Here is a 23,002-nt window from a genome sequence, read left to right on the forward strand (position 1 = left end):
ATTTATTCAGAGTGTTTTAAAATCAGCCTGTTGTTACCTCCTAGTTTCAGTAACCGAAAATAATATAATCTTACATAACTAGTTGATCTGGATATAGTACTGAATTATATAAAAATTTTAATTTTCACTAATAATGGATAACATTGTTTTAAATATTTCTATTTTCTGAAAGATAGCTTTGTTCTTTACTTTCATCCATGGTATTTAAATGGAAACTTAATACAATTTTTTCAATACTTTTAATAAGAATGACCATGGCCCATAGAAATAATTATTTAGAAGCCTTGATGTTTGGGCGGTGCCTGTGGTTCAGTGCGTAGGGCACTGCACTGGCCCTATATACTGAGGGTGGCAGGTTTGAACCCGGCCCTGGCCAAACTGCAACAAAAAAATAGCCGGTGTTATGGTGGGCGCCTGTAGTCCCAGCTACTCCGGAGGCTGAGGCAAGAGAATTGCCTAAGCCCAGGTTTTGTAGGTTGCTGTAAGATGTGATGCCATGGCACTCTACCGAGGGCAATAAAGTAAGACTCTGTCTCTAAAAGAAAAAAAAAGAAGCCTTGATGTTTTATATCCTGATAGTCTTTGTCTGCCTTTTTAAAATGTGTACTTTTGTGTGGAGAAATTCTAAGTTTTATACTGCATGCCAAGTTTAATGTCTGCTATTGCTAAGAACCAGAGCCTATCCAATGGGTTGCTGTAGAATACTAAGTAGATGCATATCACAACAGTGGCATGCTATTTTGATGATTAAAAATAAAACTAGTCTCGGGCGGCACCTATGGCTCAAAGGAGTAGGGTGCCAGCCCCATATGCCGGAGGTGGTGGATTCAAACCCAGCCCCGGCCAGAAACTGCAAATAAAATAAAATAAAATAGGGCAGCGCCTGTGGCTCAGTCGGTAGGGCGCCGGCCCCATATACCGAGGGTGGCGGGTTCAAGCCCAGCCCCGGCCAAACTGCAACCAAAAAATAGCCGGGCGTTGTGGCGGGCGCCTGTAGTCCCAGCTACTCGGGAGGCTGAGGCAAGAGAATCGCTTAAGCCCAGGAATTGGAGGTTGCTGTGAGCTATGTGAGGCCACGGCACTCTACTGAGGGCCATAAAGTGAGACTCTGTCTCTACAAAAAAAAATAAAATAAAATAAATAAAAAAATAAAACTAGTCTTGCCAAGAAAAAACTAGTTGGGCACAGTGGCTCATACTTCTATTCCCAGCACTTTGGGAGATTGAGGTTGGGAGGATCACTTCAGATCAGGAGCTTCAGACCAGCCTGGGTACATAGCAAGACCCCATCTCTACAAAAACTTTAAATAATAACCTGGTGTGGTTGCCTGTGCTTATAGTCTTAGCTGCCCAGTAGTTGGATTTTGCAGCGAGCCATCATTGTGCCACTGCACTCCAGCCTAGGCAGCAGAGTAAGAGTCTTTAAAAATAAAAAGGTAAAATGAAAACGAATAGCTTAATCAGTGGGGTATGGTGGCTCACGCTGTAATCCTAGCACTCTGGGAGGCTGAGGCAGGTTAATTGCCTGAGTTCAGGAGTTTGAGACCAGCCTGAGCAAGAGGGAGACCCCACCTCTACTAAAAATAGAAAAATTAGCTGGGTGTTGTGGTAGGCATCTGTAGTCCTGGCTATTTGGAAGGCTCAGGCAGAAGAATCACCTGAACCCAGAAATTTGAGGTTGCTTTGAGCTATGGTGATGCCACAGCAGTCTATGCAGGGCGACAGAGTGAGATTCTTTCTGAAATTTAAAAAAAAAAAAAAAGGCAGCTTAACCAATAATTCCTCGATATTTATTGTTAAGTATTTTATTCCCACTTGTCAGGGCAGAAGGAGGTTTCCCCTAGTGACCTACTGAAATGTGGTTTTACGCTGGCAGCGTCTCCAACTGCCAACATAGTGGTTGCTTAGGAATTGATAACTTTGTTTAGATAGATAATGAGGGCTTTATTTATTTATATTTAGATATTTGGATTCTATATGCTACATTCTAAAGGACATTAGGCTTTGGTCCAGGGGTGCCTTTCCTTCTTTCTTTTTTTAATTAAATACTTAGATTCATTCTTTCAAATTTCACTAAGGTGGTGTTTATACTTCAGAATGCACGTGTTTTCACCACTGCCACACCCCTGCCCCAGCCAGATGTTCTGCAGGGCCCATGAGAGAGGTGACTAGTCTGCCTTAGCCTAGTTCCTGTGTACAAGCACAGCTCTGTTCCTTGTGGGCCTACAGGTATTTAATTTTCCATAAGTAAGGTTTTGTTTCTTAAGAACCTTATGTAAGCAGTTATTAAGGATATGTGAAAAAAATAAATAGGGTTTGTTCCTGTGTCATTCTGGCAAGGGAACACAAAAAAATAGGCTGGAATATATACTGACCCAATCTCCTTACATTCATGTAGCAATTCATAACTCAACAAACTTATCTCATCTCAAAACAACCTAGTGAGACACACAGTGGCGCTTGTATTTTAAAACAATAAAACTAGCAGGATGCAGTAATGTGTAACCTGTAATGCCAGCTCCTTGGGGAGGCTGAGGTGGGAGGAATGCTTGAGCCCAGGAGTTCAAGGATATAGTACGCTGTGATCATTCCTGTAAATAGCAACTACACTCCAACCTGGGCAGCATAGTGAGACCTATCTCTAAATTAAAAAATAAAGTAATGAAACTAAAACTCAAAAAGTTAGGCAGCTTGGCTAAGGACTTCGGACTAATCAATAAGAGATGCAGGTTTAATACTCAGGTCTTCAGATTTTTATACTGATTCTTTCTCACTTAAAGCTTTTTATTTATTTTCTACATTAAAAAAATGATGCTACATGTTATTAGTCATTACCTATCATGTAAGTTTAAATTACATGCCTTTCACAATATGATTAGGCATGTGACTTTTGCCATGGCTTAAAAAGATGGAACAGGCTGGGTGCGGTAGCTCCCACCTGTAATCCTAGCACTCTGGGAGGCTGAAGCCGGTGGATTGCTTGAGCTCTGGAGTTCCAGACCAGCCTGAGCAAGAGTGAGATCCTGTCTGTACTAAAAATAAAAAGTTAGGCTCAGTGCCTATAGTTCAGTGGCTAGGGCACCAGCCACATACACTGGAGCTGGCGAGTTCAAATCCAGCCCGGGCCTGACAAGACAACTACAACTCCCCCCCCCCCCCAAAAAAAAAGCTGGGCACTGTGGCAGGTTCCTATAGTCCCAGCTAATTGGGAGGCTAAGGCAAGAGAATTCCTTAAGCCCAAGAGTTGGAGGTTGTGGTGTGCTTGACACCACAGCACTCTACTGAGGGTGACATAGTGAGACTCTGTCTCAAAAAGATAAATAAAATTAAATTAAATTAAAATAAAAAAATTAGCTGAGTGTTGTGATGGGCACTAATAGTCCAAGCTACTTGGAGGACTGAGGCTGAAGAATCACCTGAACCTAGGAATTTGAGGTTGCTGTGAGCTATGATACCACGGCATTCTAGCCTTGGCAATAGAGTGAGACTCTGCCTCAAAAAAAAAAAAAAAAAAAGAGGAACAAATTTGGGAACTGAAACTTTCTCTCCTCACTTCACTATTCCTGTTCCTATTTTATGTCCTGGATCTTTAGGAGAATATCTCTTGAAAATTTATTTTAGGGCGGCGCCTGTGGCTCAGTGAGTAAGGGCGCCGGCCCCATGTACCGAGGGTGGCGGGTTCAAACCCGGCCCCGGCCAAACTGCAACAAAAAAATAGCCGGGCTCTGTGGCGGGCGCCTGTAGTCCCAGCTACTCGGGAGGCTGAGGCAAGAGAATCGCATAAGCCCAAGAGTTAGAGGTTGCTGTGAGCCGTGTGACGCCACGGCACTCTACCGGAGGGCGGTACAGTGAGACTCTGTCTCTACAAAAAAAAAAAAAAAGAAAATTTATTTTAATTTTGATCAGCAAATGTAGATAAAGATAACGGTTTTTTCTGGGAGTAAAAATTTTAAAAACCTAATTTTAATATTTAGATCTTTTTATTAACCCTTATGGAAAGTTATTTCTATTTTAGAAACTTTAATGTAAATGAATAATTTGGACCTTTAAATGTCTTCTAAAAGTCATTTTGGTAAAGGACTTAGATATAGCTGTCTGTGTAATGGTTAAATAAATTTACCAAGCAGAGAATACTAAAATGAGCTTGATTTGAATTTATTTAAAAGCCTTGCAAATAATTAAATCATAAAATATCTGAAATGTTGTTGGTCAGGCAAGAACTGAGAGCTTAATCAGTAGTTTTAGAAGTGATAATTAAACATATCACTTTAAAGTATATAATCACTTTATTCAAATGGTCATGATATCAAAGTGCAGAACTCATTCCCCCCTGTAGGATGAAACTAGTTATCAAGAAATAAGTAGATGCCTCCTGTATTTGTTCTTGTTTTTTTTTTGTATGTTTAAACATTGGGTTGCAAACAGTATCTAGTAACAGTTTTTACCAAAGCTTAAAAATGTAAACATTTCTTCAAAAAACTCTCAAGTTGGGCAAATTTCTTTCAAAATAGATTCCAAGATGTCTAATAGATATAACAGGGTAGACCTTGAATTGCCATAATTGCCAGGGGTGGAGAGTATCACTCAGGTCTAATGCAGATTTGAGAGAACTGGTCTGGCTTCCCTCCCTTCGCCAGGCTCTTAATGTCAAAGAAGGAAGGCCAAAGCCTTAGACGTGGACTTTTTGGAGTCACAATGCATTCTGCTAATGCAGATGCAGGGTTTCTGTCAGGAATGAAAAGTGGTTTGAGGCGCTATGCCACTTCAGTTCATTCAGCGCACTGTGGGTTGCTAACTGTCTGACTGTCTCCGAGCTTGCGCTACTTACCAATGCTCATTTCACCCCTCTCTTTTCCCTTTCCTACTCTTGCTTCCTTTGCTATATCTGTGTGTCTTTCATGGTAAGACTAAAGAAAGTCTATCCACGTTATAATAAATAAATTTCATATATTTTTAGTAAACCAAATTGTTGTATATATTTTTTGGCTGCCTTTGTCCCTCTGTGTCTTGCTTTTGTTTTGTAAACTCTTCTCAGCAGTATACACACACACACACACACACACACTTCTTTTTTATCTATATACAGCAAAAAACTTCAGTGCAAATCTAGTCTCCTTGGTGTATTTGCATTTCTCTTCATGTTTCTAATATTTGGTTCTTGTTATCTTGCATTTTTAAAGCTTGCCCAGTAACACTTTAAGGTATTTGCTTCATTACTGGAATTTGTTTTTTATGTGAGTAGTAAGGAAAGAATCTGGGCAAAATGTTCCCTAAGTGGGTGAGGAGAGAAAAAAAAGTGTCTAGTCCCTATATCCCATCTTTCATCCATTTTTTGGTATTCTTAGTAATACCAAGTCATTTTAGCCAACATGGCTTAAAAGTAGTATTATTTGTGACTTAGATGTCAGGAATGTTGTCATAAATGGTTTAATTTGGCCCCTTTTAGTGGTTTGCACAGTGGAATTAGGGCTTAGAAATGGCGTTAAGAAGCTAGCAATGAAGCTCCATCACAAAGATGAGCTGCCAGGGTCTACTCTTCCTGACATTTGGTGTATAAATCATGTCAGATTTCTTTCTTAACCATGCATCTTTTGGTAACTTGTATAAGCAGCATTCTGCTGGCATCTTAGCAGCCTGGCTGAGAGGCTGTCAAGCACAGAGCTGGTTGGTGGCCCCAGAGAAAGGATACCTGTTCCTTTTTCCAACTGCCAACTGGTGGTTCGTTTATCCCTCCCCAGAACTAAGAATCTGTGGGATCTTGGCCAACTAGTGTCCCGAACATAGGAAAATCCAAATCTATTCTCAACAATCCCCAAATCCTGGTATTTTTCAAATTTGAGTTGAACTTATAACAAGTGAAGTTTTGGAAATCATTTGTATAATGGAATAGACTACCCAATAAGTTTAATAGAAACTTAAGGAACCCAAGATTTATTGTATCTGGATGACATCAGATGTTTACTTTCCAGGTGGCCTTTTATTTAAATTGCTGTTTTGTTTTAACCTAAGCACAATCCTATTTCTGCTTAGTATTTCACCAACACTGATGGTCCACCCCTTTCCAGTGTGCACATAATGCTTGGGTTTTAATTCAAGAAATTTCTGTAAGTCTCAGATTCTTTTCCTACTACTTATTACTCTGGGGTGTAATTGTAAGCCACACAATGAGATAAATACAACACTTACATTTTCATCTTTGTGTAGGATTTCAATTTACCATACATCATGAGAATTCTATAATTTGTGTGCCGGATATCTTGGGTCTCACTAACCAGACATATATTCTGCTGTTTCTAACCTGGGCCTCAGTCTCCTATTCCTCCATTTGGCTCAAAACCAGACTGAACCACTACACCCTCTGCATTTCCCCAATTATTTCAAATAGAACCAGGGGTAATTTGGCTTATTATTAAAGTTAACAGTTCTCCCTGATGACTATGCTAATGCAGTTGTCTTAGGCCGTATGGCCTGAGTGCTGGCCTAGGAAATTGTTCTCAGGTTCTGTTTTTCCTAAAGTATTTCCTCTTGCATTTCACACTGTGTGTCATTTTCAGATTTTTTTAGTTTAAAATAATTGTAGATTTACAAAAAAAGATGCAAAGATAGAGCAGTTAGCTCCTGTGGGCCCTTCACCCAGCTTTCCCTAATGTTACCGTGTTAAATACCCGTGGGTATGTTTGTCAAAACTAGGAAATTAACATTGGTACAACACTATTAACTAAACAGTAGACTTCGTTTGGATTTCACCAGTTTTCCCACTAATGTCCTTTTTTTGTTCCAGGATCCAAATCAGTATTCCACCTTGCAGTTAGCGGTCATATCTCCTTTGTCTCCTGCAATCTGTGACAGTTACTCAGTCTTTTCTTGTCTTTCCTGATCTTGGCACTTTTGAATGCATATACTTTTTATAACAAAAATTGAAATATATACACACATAGATAAACACACTACTTGCCCTTTGGGGTTGTATTTATTGTGTCTTCCCCTCCCTCCCTGTTCCTCCTCCATCTCTCCCTTTCTTTTCCCACTTCCTGGACTGTTAAGGTAAATGTTTCCCTCTCATCAAAGACCTCTCCCCCGCCCTCTTCTGATAACTAAATGTTGAGTCAGGCTGAAAACATAAACCAAGTGTTCTAACTTTCTCCTTCCAGAACCCCTATATAGCTTTCATTCTACACCTGAAAAACCTTTTTAAAATTTCGTGTTGTAGCCTTTATGTCATTAATTTATGTCAGCAATTTAATACCCTCTTCAGGTTCTGTGGTTGTAAAGTAGTAATCCATTAGTTTGAATAGTAGTAATAATCATTGCTCCTGTTTGGCCCACAAGATGTTAAAAACACATTTTTGGAAGTTGCTAAAAAGTTACTGAAATTAGTGAGAACCAATTGATATTTCCAGCATAAAACTGCTCTGCATGACATCTGTACAATTGCTTTGCATGTATGTATTTTAATTGTTGTTGCTACAAATTCAACTCTGGGCTTAGATTTTGTAGAATTGGGGGGTGGGGTTATTCTACATTTTCCAAATTTATTAACTTGTTTCTTTAAGTTCAAATGGATACAATCATATGCAGATTCTGGCATGTCTATGCATAGGTAAACTTTTTCTCCCCTCACAGTAAGTAAAATTTCCAGTAAAATTTTGCAAGCTTGATAGCCTTAACTCCCTATCCTTGTTATACTTTTTTTCTTTTTTTTACATTAACTAGGGTTAATTGTGTGTTTATCTAAGAATAGTTGTACACTGGTACATTGACCACTCTCCTAGGTTGATTTCTGGAACTTTTAACTCTTTGGTCTTTTAGAGAATCCAAGTACATAAAAGATGCAGATGAAGAAAAAGCCTCCTTGCAAAAATCCATCAGTATAACTAGTGCCTTACTCACAGAAAAGGATGCAGAGCTGGAAAAACTGAGAAATGAGGTAGAGTACCACCTAAGGGGAAAATGTTGATACTGCGTCTTTTGTCCAAACTCAGAACCTAAGCTACACAACTGTGTTTCAGGTCACAGTGCTCAGGGGAGAAAACGCCTCTGCCAAGTCCTTGCATTCAGTTGTTCAGTCTCTAGAGTCCGATAAGGTGAAGCTTGAGCTCAAGGTAAAGAACTTGGAGCTTCAACTCAAAGAAAACAAGAGGCAGCTCAACAGCTCCTCAGGTAAAACATGCCCACCTGGTGCGTCTTCCCACCAAGGAGCCGTTTCTAGTAGAGATGTTCTGTGAAGGCAGCTGTTGGGCTGCCCCTGGACTTTGACTATTTCATCAAATGAGGGCTCATAACAGTCTAGGGCCCACACTAGTGGTGTCCCCACTCTTGGGCCTTCCTGTGCTCAGGCAGTGTTTTCACAGAAAGAATGGTGGGCGGCAGCTGCTGAGGGGCTGGAAGGTACACAGCAGTGAAGGAGAAGAGGCAGTCCCTTTGGTGGAGAATGATGATTCCATCTTTAAATTCAGATAGAGGTGAAAGTATTCTTACCCAGTAGTTGGCCATCCTGAGAGGGAACACCTGGAGGTCAGGGCTGGTGGCCCTTAGGGGTCATGGGGGGACAGGAGCGCAGTCATGTGTTGTCAAAGAGGCACATCAGAAAGTCCACAGAAAAATGAGTTTCTGAAACTGGCCCTTTCATTGCAATAACAAGGAAAAAAGTTGTCTTTTTTTTTTTTTTTTAAACCCCTCCTTTTACTTTTTTTTTTTTTTTTTTTTTTCATATAAGGTAATACTGATACTCAGGCAGAAGAGGATGAAAGAGCCCAGGAGAGTCAGGTAATATTCCTGCTTTACTGCCTTGCTTTCTTGCTGTTTTTCAAAATCATTTAATGTTTTGAATAGGTAATAACATCCTATGGTGTTACCCAAACATTAAACAGAATTAAGAATATATATATATATATATATAAGAATATATATAGTAGGGCGGTGCCTGTGGCTCAAAGGGGTAGGGCGCTGGCCCCATATGCCAGAGGTGGTTCAAACCCAGCCCCAGCCAAAAACTGCAAAAATAAAAAAATAAAATAAGGGCGGCGCCTGTGGCTCAGTGAGTAGGGCGCCGGCCCCATATGCCGAGGGTGGCGGGTTCAAACCCAGCCCCGGCCAAACTGCAACAAAAAAATAGCTGGGCATTGTGGCGGGCGCTATTTGTAGTCCCAGCTACTCGGGAGGCTGAGGCAAGAGAATCATGTAAGCCCAAGAGTTGGAGGTTGCTGTGAGCCGTGTGACGCCACGGCACTCCACCAAGGGCAGTACAGTGAGACTCTGTCTCTACAAAAAAATAAATAAATAAAATAAATAAAATGTGGCTACATTTTCTAAAAAAAAAAAAGAATATATATAATAAAACATCTTCCTCCAAACCTTTTCTGCTAAGGTCCCTAACCCACAACGGGTAATTACTTCTACTAGTATTTTGTCTTTTCAGATATTTTTTACATAAATAATGGCTTACTACATATACTGTTCTGCACTTACGTTTTTTATGCCTCTGGGATTATTCCGTTATATATGACTGTACCATAATTAAGTCTGTTCCCTGTTGGCTGCCATGATAGTTGGGGTGTTTCTGATAGTTTAGGTATATTACAAACAATGCTGTAACAAATTATGTTGGACAGCTATCATTTTACATATTAGTATTTTTATAGGATGAATTCCTAGAAGTAGAATTGCTACCAAAGGGTTCCCGCTTACCTTTACCTATGACAAAAGGCTGGGATCTTGGAAAATCACTCTCTTAAAGTCAAAATTAATAAAAATAACTTTAGTTTTAAAAATGGCACCGAGGGTGGCGGGTTCAAACCCAGCCCCAGTCAAACTGCAACAAAAAAATAGCTGGGTGTTGTGGTGGGTGCCTGTAGTCCCAGCTACTCGGGAGGCTGAGGCAAGAGGATCCCCTAAGCCCAAGAGCTGGAGGTTGCTGTGAGCTGTGACACTACAGCACTCTACTGAGGGTGACAAAGTAAAACTCTGTCTCTAAAAAAAAAAAATTAAAATTAAAATGGCATCATATAGAAGTAAACCATATTTGGAAATACATTTATACATATACAACAAACATCTGTGTTTTAATTTTAATATTTTGTATATATTTACCCTGTTTAAAATTCAGGCCATGGATAGCGGTTCATGCCTGTAATAATAGCACTTTGGGAGGTTGAGAAAGGGGATCACTTAAGGTCAGGAGTTCAAAACCAGCATGGGCAATGTAGCAAGACCCCACTTCTACAAAAAATAAGAAAAATTAGCCAGTCGTGGTGGTGTATGCCTGTAGGCCCCAGCTACTCAGGAGGCTGAGGCAGGAGGATCACTTGAACCTGGGAGTCTGAAGCTGCAATGAACTATGATTGTGCCCCTGCACTCTAGCCCAGGCAACAGAGACCCTGCCTCCAATAAAAATAAATTCAAAGTGACAAAAGCCATTCTTCATTTAAAAAAAAAGTTTAGAGTTTTGTTTTAGTTACCTAACATCTCCCTTAAAACAGTCATAACCAGTGGTGGTGGGGGGCGGTGGAGTCACCGACATGTGAAAACCATCCCTGACCATACACCCCTCCACTGCTATGTAACTTTAAAAGGGGCATGAAAGGATTCAGCAGCATGCTTTAGCATTGTCAACTTAGTTTATACGTCTAATAGGCTTAATAATTAACACTGTTTTCTCTCCCTCCCCTTTCCTTTCTGCTTCCATTTGTTTCATCTGCTGCTGACAACACTTTTCTTCCAATCAGCAAATGGTTTGTTTTATGTTTCGTAATTTGCACGTCTAGTATGTGTGTTTGTGTGTGTGCTATCCCACAACACTTAACATCCATTTTATGGCTTTTTCTTCGCTCTTAATAGGATAATGACTTAGAAAAAAAAAATTGGAGAAGTGAAAATAAACTCAGCAGGTCTGCCTTCAAAGGTGGCCTTGCTAATGTTGGCAGGGATATTTTGCAGAGAATGACTGTAATGATTGCCAACTTTGTTTCATAACTAGCCTCAGGAGAAAAAGACCAAATATTTCTTTAAAAAGTAAAGTGTATATTTACATGTATAGATACTTTAAAGGTTGTAAAGGAGAATCTTTCAGTTTAGAGAAATGAGACCTTTTTATTATTTGTAGAAGAGGGAAAAAACTTTTAAAATTAAAATGCCCTAACTTTGAAAGGAGATATTCAGGACAGAAGTATTCCATCCTAAGGCCAGGCCCAGGCTTCATGGCACAGGTGCCTCTTCATACATGTGGCAGCTGAATGCTCACCTTCCAGCTGCCAAAGCATTTCTCCATAGCTGAAAGGGAACTTAGCCTTCTCCATTTTCCCTGAAGACACATTTACTTACCATTCCCCCATTACCGATCATTCATTAAATGATGGTATAAAGGGAATTTCCACACACTTTTTCCTATCTGCAGAACAGAAAAATCCTGGACGGGTTCTACAGTTTAATGGTAAAACTATACCTTTTTATGCTTTTTGTAAAATTTTGTATATACAAGTCTCTGTAAGTTGACCACCCAAGGGACTGTCAACATTCAGAGGTGGCAACATAAGGAACCAGGCCTCTTGAATTGATACATACATGTGGTGCATATCCAGTCTCTGAAAATTAGGTCAGCTTAAGAAGGTGGTCAATGTAGAGAGATGGTCGACTATGGAGGTTCTACTAAATTTTGTATGTAGAAAAAGAAAAAAAAAAACTTATGCCTGTGTATTCAGAAATGTAAGAGTATGACTTTTAGAGAATGCAAGTGTTTTTTTTTCTATTAAAAGTGTTTCTTGGGTGATGCCTGTGGCTCAAGGAGTAGGGCGCCGGTCCCATATGCTGGAGGTGGCGGGTTCAAACCCAGCCCCGGCCAAAAAACAAACAAACAAACAAAAAAAAGTGTTTCTTATATTTTTCCATGAATCAGTAAGCATGCCACCAACCCACAGATGTAGATGTTTAAGTATAATTCCATTTGCCTTGATAACAAATGAAGCTTATCCATTGATAGCTGGAAACACTGAAAGAAATGTAAAATGTTTTTAATATAAAAAAGCATCTACTCAGTAAGGAATATTTGAAGAATATTGAAAGGTGCAAAGCAGAAAAAAGAAACTACCGTAGCCCTAGCACATAGGCATGGCCTCAGTTAAATTCAGCTTGTTAGTCAATCTCAGCTTTCCTATTTCCTGGGAAGACTAAAAAACCAGGGCTCATTGACTGCCACTGGTCCTTTCATACACTCTGCAGCCATAGCTCGAGGCCATACTTACTTCATGACTTCCTGATAATTCCAGCTTGTGTGTGTTTTAGATATTTTACACATCTGTTTTTTTTTTCTTTTTTAAAACAAATCAGATTGATTTCCTAAATTCAGTAATAGTGGACCTTCAAAGGAAGAATCAAGATCTCAAGATGAAGGTAGAGATGATGTCAGAAGCAGCCCTCAATGGGAATGGGGATGAGCTCAACAATTATGACAGGTATTTCTTATTAAGCCATCAAAATAAATTTCCATAGCCGGGCACAGTGGCTCACGCCTGTAATCCCAGCACTGTGGGAGGCTGAGGAGGGAGAATTGCTTGAGCTCTGGAGTTCAAGACTTGCCTGAGCGACAGACCCCAAATCATGAAAAAAATGTTAGATTGATAAATTAAATAATTAGTAGAGTTTTCACCTTCTTATTTTGTTTTCTTAAGTTTGAAGACATTGCACCAGATGCCATTACATTCTTTGTCCCTCATAAAAACCCAGCCAGGCGCCCCAGCGAGTGCCTGTAATCCCAGCGGCTTCTGGAGGCTGAGGCAGCGGGGTGCCCAGAGTCTGAAGATGCAGTGAGCTACCACACCCACTGCACTCTGCTCAGGGGCATAGGGTGGGACTCTGTCTCAACAACAACCAAATAAATTAAGTATATAAATAATAAATATAAATTAAGTATATAAATAAATTTCCATAAATCTGGCAAGAGAGAGACTATAAATGGTTGGACTTGAAAATTCTCAATGTGAATATCCTGCTTATACTGAAAGCTGACAGGCTTGGCCATAGTTAGTTTTTGCTTGTTTTTTAAAATTCTTAACAAAAAGCATTTCTGTCTTTTCATTTTCTTCTGAAAAAGCTTCTGATTTCACCTATTATCATTTACAGTGATGACCAGGAGAAACAGTCTAAGAAGAAGCCTCGCCTCTTCTGTGACATTTGTGACTGCTTTGACCTGCATGACACAGAGGATTGTCCTACCCAGACACAGATGTCTGATGACCCTCCCCACTCTACACACCATGGCAGTCGGAGTGAGGAACGCCCGTACTGTGAGATCTGTGAGATGTTTGGCCACTGGGCAGCCAACTGCAATGACGACGAGACCTTCTGATGAAGCCTCAAGTCAAGAACTTGACTTTTTCAGACGTGCTAGCGTTTAAGCAATTTAACACCAGCATTGTGTGTACAGACTTCAGGAGCACTCATATGTTATTTTATGCTGCCATCAACAAATCTAAGAAAATATTTTGATCTTCACAAATCACACTTTAGTCTCCCCTTATAAGTTAGATTGATAAATTAAATAATTAGGTGAGTTTTCACCTCTTATTTTGTTTTCTTAAGTTTGAAGACATTGCACCAGATCCCATTACATTCTTTGTCCCTCATAAAAAAAATCCCTACCCATACCTTATTTAAAGTAACTAAATTATGCCGTTACTTTTCATATTTGCACTAAAATGTTTCCAGGCTGCATTTGTATATTTAGGTTTTTGGTTAAGCTTTGACACTGGAATGAGTTGAAAAAAATGTGCCATTTTGCATTTTCATCTACTCATTTAAAAGTATTTTATTCAAAGAAATATCTGAGCTTTTTTGCACTACCTGTTATCAGTAGTGCCTTTATTTCAGGCTTGATAATACTTAGGTGTGATTATAAAATCATGAAACAGGTAAAGGGAGGGGGAAGCCCCCAAACTGCTGTGGGGACATTTTATAATCTATATGCTGCATCCACTTTCTATACTGTGTTTTGTTTATTGGTTTTGCATAATTTTAGCTTATAGATATTATATGTATATATTTTTTTAAAAGCTATATTTTGGGAAAAAACATATACAATGTGTCTTTCTTTTCAGGTATTTACCTTTATGAAAAAGAAAACACTTAAAACGATCATCTGAACATAAAAGACTAGTCCAAAAAATAGCATCATAAGGCTTTGCAATTATTTTTTCCTTTTGTTTTCATTTTGTTTCTTTACCAAATTCTAATAACTGGAAGAAGTTTCTCCAAAACATTTTTCCTTCTCTAGCAGATATCCCCAGCAGTCAATTAATTTAATAATAAGCCACTATAAAACACCTAAATTAACCAATCTACAATCTTCCTTTACAAGTTTAACTGTTTTTAGATGAATGTATGATGAGAAATTCAATGTTAATAATTTTGGATTTTCTTATCACAAAAAATAAAATGAAGGACCTCAACCAACAGAACAGTTTGTCAGCCAGTTTGAATCTATTTATCTTCATTTGAATGTCTTTTAGAATATGTAAAAAGTAATAAAATGTATCTTCCATGCTACATGTATAGTAAGAACTTCTATAATTGTATATATGCCTTTGATGTATTTTCCCCTCAAGATTATCAACTGTGTTTGACAAGTGAATGTTAAGTTAATCTGTTAACAATTGAAATTTTGGGTTATAAACATAATAGGAGTTGTTTCACAAACAGAAAACATGTAAAACAGTATTAAAATTTGAGCAAACAAGTGTTCTGTATCTACTTTAATAAACGGTTATTCTTTTTTGCCAGCAGTAGTAAAGCGATATTATTCTCAGGTTTATCTGTCATGTTTTTCTTCAAATGAGCAAGCCTTATAGATCCAAATAACAATTCCCACTGTAGTCTTGTTGCTAAAAAACTTTGAAGAAATTGGTATGTCCTTCTTATCTCAAAGTGTTTTGTGAATTATTTAGCATAAAAATATCTACAGTTGTTATCCATTACTATATCACACCACATTACCAGACAAAAATATAAGTGATTCCATCTAGTGGCACTATCTATTAATACATGAAGTTTCAGAAAGAAAATATGAAAGTTACTGTGATATCTACAAAAATAGTTACTGAACTACTGGAGTGCTAGGCCTTTGAATATGTTTTATAAATATGGACTCATCCAGATAGAGATCTCAATTCAGGTATTTACAAAGCAGAGTTACTACTTAAATAAGATTATTACTTTTACCTAAACGATACCCTAAGACAGCAATTCTCAACAGCTCTAAACAAGTCCCCAGTATTTATAGGACAATTACAGCAGTATAGCAGTGTCTCTCCTGGTCTATAAAAGCATCTTTTTTTTTTGAGATAGAGTCTCAAGCTGTCACCCTGGTAGTGTGCCGTGGTCTCATCATAGCTCACAGCAAACTCCAATTCTTGGGCTCAAGCAATCCTCTTGCCTCAGTTTTTCTATTTTTAGTAGAGACTAGGTCTCGCTTTTGCTCAGGCTGGTCTTGAACGCTTGAGCTCAAGTAGTCCACCCAGCTGGCATGAGCCACTGGGCCCACCAAAGCATCTGTTATTTAATTACCTGATAGCATAGTAATCCTATTTGGGGAGAATTTATCACCCTGGTCTTGCTCAGTTACACTGATGGATGCTTGAGATTTCACTAACTTAGTAAAGTAAGTTGCACCTCAATTTTTTTTTTTTTTTGAGACAGTTGCCCTTAGTAGAGTACTGTAGCATCAAAGCTCACAGCAACCTCAAACTCTTAGACTCAAGCGAGTCTCTTGCCTCAGCCTCACAAGTAGCTAGGACTACAGGCGTCTGCCACAATGCCCAGCTATTTTTTAGAGACAAGGTCTCACTCTGGCCCAGGCTGGTCTCGAACCTGTGAGTTCAGGCAATCCACCAACCTCGGCCTCCCAGACTGCTAGGATTACAGGCGTGAGCCACCTCGCCCAGCTCAGTTGCACCCACAGCTCATTACATGGCCTGTTGAGCACACATTTAGTCTCACAGGTGTTAAAATGAATAATAACCATCTTAGTTGAGAAAAACTAAGTTTGCTATTGCACTGTAAAAACAAGGTTGGGAACTACAGCATGGAAGAGTCTTAACAAGCATATGTCTAACAAGTTCCGTTAAGATGTAAAGGTCTAGGCGGCGCCTATGGCTCAGTGAGTAGGGCACGGGCCTCATATGCCAAGGGTGGCGGGTTCGAACCCGACCCCGGCCAAACTGCAACAAAAAAATAGCCGGGCATTGCGGCAAGCACCTGTAGTCCCAGTTACTCGGGAGGCTGAGGCAAGAGAATCACCTAACCCCAGGAGTTGGAGGTTGGTGTGAGCTGTGACGAGACAGCACTCTACAGAGGGCGTCAAAGTGAGACTCTTGTCTTAAAAAAAAAAAAAGTAAATAATTAGCAACTAAGTTCTAGGCACCCTGCTAAGTCTTTCGTGTGGACTATACAATGTAATTTACATATTCCTCGGATCCTCACTACAGATAATATGCGAATTTTACCCATGAGGCAAGTGGTGGGACCCACGTTCCAGGTGCCATACTATTTGCATGAAATGCCACTTCACTGTAAAAGTTTAGCAGGAAGGTCTGAAAAACGAAAAAGTCACTTAAAAGTTCCCTCACCATAATCCCCAAATTTTAGCCTATAAACCAAAAGAGGTTTCACTAGAACAAAGCCAAGGACATTCCGATTACTATAATTTAAAAATATTTCTATTAAAGTTTACCCTCAAGATACCATTACACAGAAGTCGCGATTTTTAAACGAAATGAGTGAAATCCAGTCTCCGTTTTTAAGTTCCAACGACACCTGGACTGAGGGTCTGAAAAAGGACCTGAGTCTTCCAGTGCAAAGAACCCGCGAGGCAGAAGACAAGCTGCCGCCACTAGGACCACCCGCACACTAGCCCAACCCATTAGACACTGTTTCCGGGTTTGGGGTGCGTCAGCGGCCCGAGTCACGTGGACCCGTTGTCACGTGATACGTCCGTGAGCCTCGCATAGGAAGGTGCAGACGCTGTAGGGGTCGGAGAGAAAGGGGGTGTGTGGGGCAAGATGGCGACGCACCTGTCCTACGGGCGAGTGAATCTGAACGTGCTACGCGAGGCTGTGCGTCGCGAGCTGCGTGAGTTCCTGGACAAGTGTGCTGGAAGCAAGGTGAGGAGTGGGAGGCAGCTACACCACCCTAGCCTCCCCTCGTCCGGCCTGCCTTAATCCGGCTCTGCCTGCGTGAGTTCGCGGTGTACGAGTTCCTCCGGGCTTCCCAGGAGGCAAGACTTGTACGGCGGAGAGGGCCCGGGCATATAGCACTGATCCGGCGTAGCACCGCGATTGTTTTTGTGACAACACAATTAGCCACTGTGATAGTCCAGCCCCTAGTGAGCCAGTTTATGTGAGGTACCCTCTGGGTCTGGGGAAAGAGGGGACGGCGGGAGACCGAAGAATGTGGATGGTCTAAGTGTCTATTTATTATAGCGACCGTACATGCTTTCGAAAGTCTGAAGCACCAACACCTAACTATCTGTTGGTTATACAGTTTATTAGAGAAATTGTAGTTTTAGAGGTTTTACTCTGGCTTCCTAAAATAGGATTATTTCACCTTTTTAAAGCACCAGCTCCCAAGAGATTTTTAAAGGATTTCTTTTAAATGGTGTCACGTCCTCCTGGTCTCCTTGTGATTTATGGCAGTCCAACTGGAGAAAAAAAGTAGAAATGGGGAACCTCAGGAATTCGACTAGAACCCCCAAAAGTGGAATGGGTGCTAGCAGCCATTGAGAGAAGAAAACGAGTTAAATCATAGGGATCCAGTTTAAAATTAGCAAATGATCCTGGAATCTGAATTAGGTCATCCATTGTATCAGTGTCGACATCCTGCTTGTAATATTGTAGTTTTGAAAAAAAAAATTTCTTTTTATGAGACAGAGTCTCACATATCGCCCTCCGTAGAGTCGCATGGCGTCACAGCCCACTGCAACCTGAAACACTTGCCTCAGCCTCCCAAGTAGCTGGGACTACAGGCGCCCACCACAATGCCTGGCTGGTTTTTGTTGTAGCTGTCGTTTTTTGGCAGGCCCGGCTCAAACCCATCAGCCCCAGTTGTTTGTGGCCAGTGCCCTAGCTGCTGAGCTACAGGCGCCGAACCTGAAATTTTTTTTGATTACTGGAGGAAGCTGGACAAAGTGTACACAAACTCTGTATTATTTCTTATAACTGAATGTTAACCTACAATTATTTATTTTGAGACAGAACCTGCTCTGTTGCCCAGGTTAGAGTGCTTTGGCAGCCTCACTCACAGCAACTTCAAACTCCTGTGCTCAAGTGATCCTCTTACCTCAGACTCCCCACTAGTTGGGACTATAGGCACCTGCCAGGAATCCTGGCTAGTTTTTCTATTTTTAGTAGAGATAGAGTCTCCCTTCTTGCTCAGGTGGGTCTTGAACTCCTGAGCTCAAGCAATCCACCCACTTCAGCCTCCCAGAGTGCTCAGATTACAGATCAGAGCCACTGCGCCTGACCTCACTCTTAACTTTCCTGTGACCATCAGTAGCATCACTTGCCCCTGATGTTATTTATTTATTTATTTATTTTAATTTGTCACCCCTGGTAGAGTGCTATGGTGTCACAGCTCACAGCAACCTCAAACTCTTGGGCTTAAGTGATTCTCTGACCTCAGCCTCTTGAGTAGCTGGGACTACAGGCACCTGCTACAACATATGACTATTTTTGGTTGCAGTTGTCCTTTAGCAGGCTGGGGCCAGGCTGGAACCCACCAACCTAGGTGTATGTGGCTGGCGCCCTACTCGCAGAGCTATGGGCGCCGAGCCCTTGATGTTATATTTTGACACAGTATGTGAATGTGGTTAGATCTCATGGAAATTTTTGTAAACTTATTAGAGTTTGAAGCAAATATTCCTGCTGGTATGACTGCTGTTTTCTGTTGATATTGTTGATATTCCTGATATTAAATATAGTAAGAGAATATTTCTCCCCTCTTCTAGGCTATAGTTTGGGATGAGTACCTAACAGGACCATTTGGCCTGATTGCACAGTATTCACTACTGAAGGTAAATGAGCTATTTGGGTTTTGTTAGGGGATTTACTTGAGCAATGATAATAGAATTTTACATTTCCTCCTGAGTAACTGGTTTTCAAAGCTGTTTGGTCTTTATAAACACTGATACTAGTGTGTGGTTAACATTTTGTGTATAATAATCCTTTGCTGGGCAATTCTGTACTGATCATACTTTATGTTGTATGACCATTACCTGTTATCTTTGATATTTCATCCTGTGAGAGTTCTTTGAATGCCAATGCAATTAACAGTGGCTTTATCATGAAACTTTGTTTGTTATGCATTTGGCTTAGGGGTACTTAAATTTTGGTAATGAAGTTTCAATGTGTACTTGATTGGAGGTGTTTATAATCTCTGAATCTGGAGATGATAGGTAAATTTCAGCCTTTTCATTAACTTTTTGTGAATGTGTTTTCCTAGGAGCATGAAGTGGAAAAAATGTTCACACTTAAAGGAAATCGATTGCCGGCAGCTGATGTCAAAAATATTATTTTTTTTGTCAGACCCAGGCTAGAATTGATGGATATAATTGCTGAAAATGTGCTCAGGTATCTCAGCTTATGTTTGATGTTAAATAGGTTGATCTTTATAATGGCTTCAATGTACTGCACCTCTTCTCATTGCAAATCTCCACTCTTGCCAGTGCATTGGAAGGTGGTCTTTTGGGAAACTGGGATAGGCATGGAAGAATATAAAATAGGGGGTGAGAAATAGGTGAAGTTGTTCTAAGTAGTTGGAGAGGAGTATCATCATATAACTCATTTTCCAAGATAGCTGAAAGTTTGAACCTATATCAGAAAAAAAAGAACTCTGGTTTAAAGAGAGGGACTGTGAGGGTCTCACTTTCCTGTGACCATCAGTAGCATCACTTGCCCCTGATGTTATTTATTTATTTTAATTTGGTTTAAAAAAATTTTTTTTAAAGAACTCTGGTTTAAAAAAAAACAAAACCTCTAATGGTAATTTTTCAGTATACTGAATGTATGCTTGAATTTCATAAGCAAAAAAACTAAGAGCTCATTACAATTTAATATAGCATCCAGTCAATAGAGGAAGTCGGTATTCTGCAACAATTGATTGATACAGCCCCTAATATCTTAAAAGCCATATGGGCTATTTTTAGAATCCCCTGTTTAGGAGAGGAGAGGTGGGTGAAGAGTGATCCTTCATTTTTCTTATAAGACTTTGTGTGACTGCATTGCTTTTGTCTTCAGTAAGACACAGATATCTTACTGAAGATAGATATCCTATTTCAATAAACCTGAGAGCTTTAATGTCCCATAAATGGCTTAAGAGAATGCTAGAAGGTACACCACAAAGTACTGGCTGTGACCCAGTCCTGCTTTTCTGTGTGGAAAGAAAAAAGAGAGAGAGCAAGTAACTGTGATGATTTGTTTCTGAGAGTCAGTATTTCTGTATTTATCTAGTTAGCATTTATTTAGTGCCTGCTATGTACCAGGCAGTGGGAATAAAAATAAGTAAAATGGTTTATGTCTCTTAGGAATTTCATAAGCTAACAGATGTTCTTTATGTTTCAGTGAAGACAGACGTGGCCCTGTAAGAGATTTCCACATTTTGTTTGTGCCACGACGTAGCTTGCTATGTGAACAGCGGTTGAAGGATCTGGGTGTTTTGGGATCTTTTATTCACAGGGAGGAATACAGCTTAGATCTCATTCCATTTGATGGAGATCTCTTATCCATGGAATCAGAGGGTGCGTTCAAAGTAAGTTTGGAATTTTCTCAACAGTGGACTTTAACTTTAGCCAAATTTATGAGTGTTAAAGTGTCACGTTATTGCTTAATTTGCGTTCCTTGACTACTATGAAGCTGAGGGCTATTTTTTTATTTTCTCTTCAGAAAATTCCTTGTTCATTTTCTTTGCCCATTTTTTTCTTTTTGAGGAATTCTTTATATATTCCGGATACTAATCATTATAGGTTATAAAAACTGCAATAGCCAGCTGTAGTGGCTTGTGCCTGTATTCTCAGCTACCTGGAAGGCTGAGGTGGAAGGATCACTTGAGCCCAGGAGTTGAGCCCAGCGAGCTGTGATTGCACTTAAGAATAGCTACAGCACTCCATCCTGGACAACATAGGGAAAAAGTGAGACCCTGACAGTCGCTCTCTAAAAAGAAAAAAAAAAAGAGAAAGAAAATGAAAACTGCAAAATATCTTCTCCCAGGCTGTGGCTTATCTTTTTGTTTTGTAATCTTTTTTTTTATCATGTAGACATTTCCTATGAAAAATACTTAATCCCAGCTCTTTGGGAGGCTGAGGCTAGATCCGCCCGGATAACACAGTGAGACCTGTCTCTTAAAAAAAAATTTTTTTTATGATACAGTCTTGTTCTTACTGCCTGGATTAGAGTGTAGTGACATGATCATAGCTTACTGTAACCTCAAACTCCTGGACTCAAGGGATTTCCTACCTGAGACTCCAGAGTAGCAGGGATTACAGGTATGCACCATTGCACCTGGCTACTTTCTATTTTTCTAGAGTTGGGGGGGTCTCACTCTTGGTCAGGCTGGTCTTCAACTCCTGGCCTCAAACCATCCTCCTGCTACAGCCTCCCAGAATGCTAGGATTACAGGCATAAGCCACCACACCTGGTCTCTATAAGAACATTTTAAAAACCAGTTGGAGGCTGGGCATGGTGGCTCACGCCTGCCCATAATCCTAGCACTCTGGGAGTGCTAGGTGGATTGCCTGAGTTCACAGGTTTGAAACTAGCCTGACCAAGAGCAAGACCCTGTCTCTAAATAGCTGAGCGTTGTGGGATGTCAGCTACTTGGGAGTAGACAAGAGAATCACTTGAGCCCAAGAGTTTGAGGTTGCTATGAGCTGTGATGCCATGGCACTCTACCAAGGGCAACAAGTGAGACTCTGTCTCAAAAAAAAAAAAAAAAAAAAAATAGTCTGGGTGAGGTGGCTCACACTTGTAATCCTAGCATACTTGGAGGCGGAGGCAGGTGGATTGCTTGAGATCACAATGTGAACAAAAGTGAGACCCCCATCTCTACTAAAAATAAAAAAACTGAGGCAAGAGGATCGCTTGAGCCCAAGTTGGAGGTTGCTGTGAGCTATGATGGCATGGTACTCTACACAGGGCAACAGCTTGAGACTCTTTCTCAAAAAATTAATTAATTAATTAAAAATAAAAACCAGTTGGGCCCAGTAGCATGTACTTGAAATCTGGGGCTCTGCTCAGAGAGTTGCTTCCATAGCTGAGCCCGACTATAGGGCTGCTAACCTCATGGTCTCCCCGCTTCCCTAGCAGTGTGTGAAATAAATGGAATACCTGGCAGGCCCCTGGGAGGTGACTGTAGTCTGACAGTAACCACCTTTCCTCCACAGGAATGCTATCTGGAAGGTGACCAGACAAGCCTGTACCACGCAGCCAAGGGGCTGATGACCCTGCAAGCTCTGTATGGAACAATCCCTCAGATCTTTGGGAAAGGAGAATGTGCTCGGGTGAGAATGTGCTGCTTTTGAATAGTGAAGAAGGGGGCTCCGGCATACCCCAAGAGTGGGGAAGAATGGGGAACTCTTTTTTTTTTTTTTTTTTGTAGAGACAGAGTCTCACTTTATGGTCCTCGGTAGAGTGCCGTGGCCTCACCCAGCTCACAGCAACCTCCAACTCCTGGGCTTAAGCGATTCTCTTGCCTCAGCCTCCCGAGTAGCTGGGACTACAGGCGCCCGCCACAACGCCTGGCTATTTTTTGGTTGTAGTTCAGCCGGGGCCGGGTTTGAACCCGCCACCCTCGGTATATGGGGCCGGCGCCTTACCGACTGAGCCACAGGCGCCGCCCCGAATGGGGAACTCTTTATGAACAAATACAGTTGATCATTATTTACAAAATCTGCTTTTGTGAATTTGCCTACTTAATACAATGTATTTATAACTCCCACTCACAGGGTTTGTGTGGACATGCAAAGAGGT

General features: G+C 40.5%; 2 protein-coding genes across 15 annotated transcripts in view; both read left to right on the top strand.

The window, feature by feature from the left end:
- The window catches only part of CLIP1 (CAP-Gly domain containing linker protein 1), a 159,902-nt gene extending 145,142 nt beyond the window's left edge, over nt 1–14,760 (top strand). For all 12 annotated transcript variants that reach the window (XM_053586972.1, XM_053586959.1, XM_053586964.1 and 9 more), the window contains 5 exons: nt 7,809–7,926; nt 8,009–8,159; nt 8,716–8,765; nt 12,321–12,445; nt 13,113–14,760. In XM_053586972.1, the coding sequence (XP_053442947.1) occupies nt 7,809–7,926; nt 8,009–8,159; nt 8,716–8,765; nt 12,321–12,445; nt 13,113–13,338 (670 nt within the window). In that variant the 3' untranslated portion in view covers nt 13,339–14,760. The remainder of the gene's footprint in view (nt 1–7,808; nt 7,927–8,008; nt 8,160–8,715; nt 8,766–12,320; nt 12,446–13,112) is intronic.
- Nucleotides 14,761–16,951: 2,191 nt separating this feature from the next.
- Nucleotides 16,952–23,002, top strand: part of VPS33A (VPS33A core subunit of CORVET and HOPS complexes) — a 30,177-nt gene continuing 24,126 nt past the window's right edge. Inside the window, exons 1-5 of one of the 3 annotated variants that reach the window (XM_053586985.1) lie at nt 16,952–17,146; nt 18,988–19,053; nt 19,482–19,609; nt 20,600–20,786; nt 22,417–22,533. In XM_053586985.1, the coding sequence (XP_053442960.1) occupies nt 17,045–17,146; nt 18,988–19,053; nt 19,482–19,609; nt 20,600–20,786; nt 22,417–22,533 (600 nt within the window). In that variant the 5' untranslated portion in view covers nt 16,952–17,044. The remainder of the gene's footprint in view (nt 17,147–18,987; nt 19,054–19,481; nt 19,610–20,599; nt 20,787–22,416; nt 22,534–23,002) is intronic. The other 2 variants (XM_053586986.1, XM_053586987.1) reach the window with 2 other exon arrangements.

Source organism: Nycticebus coucang, chromosome 4 (assembly GCF_027406575.1).
Source record: "Nycticebus coucang isolate mNycCou1 chromosome 4, mNycCou1.pri, whole genome shotgun sequence".
In the NCBI taxonomy this organism is placed as follows: domain Eukaryota; kingdom Metazoa; phylum Chordata; class Mammalia; order Primates; family Lorisidae; genus Nycticebus; species Nycticebus coucang.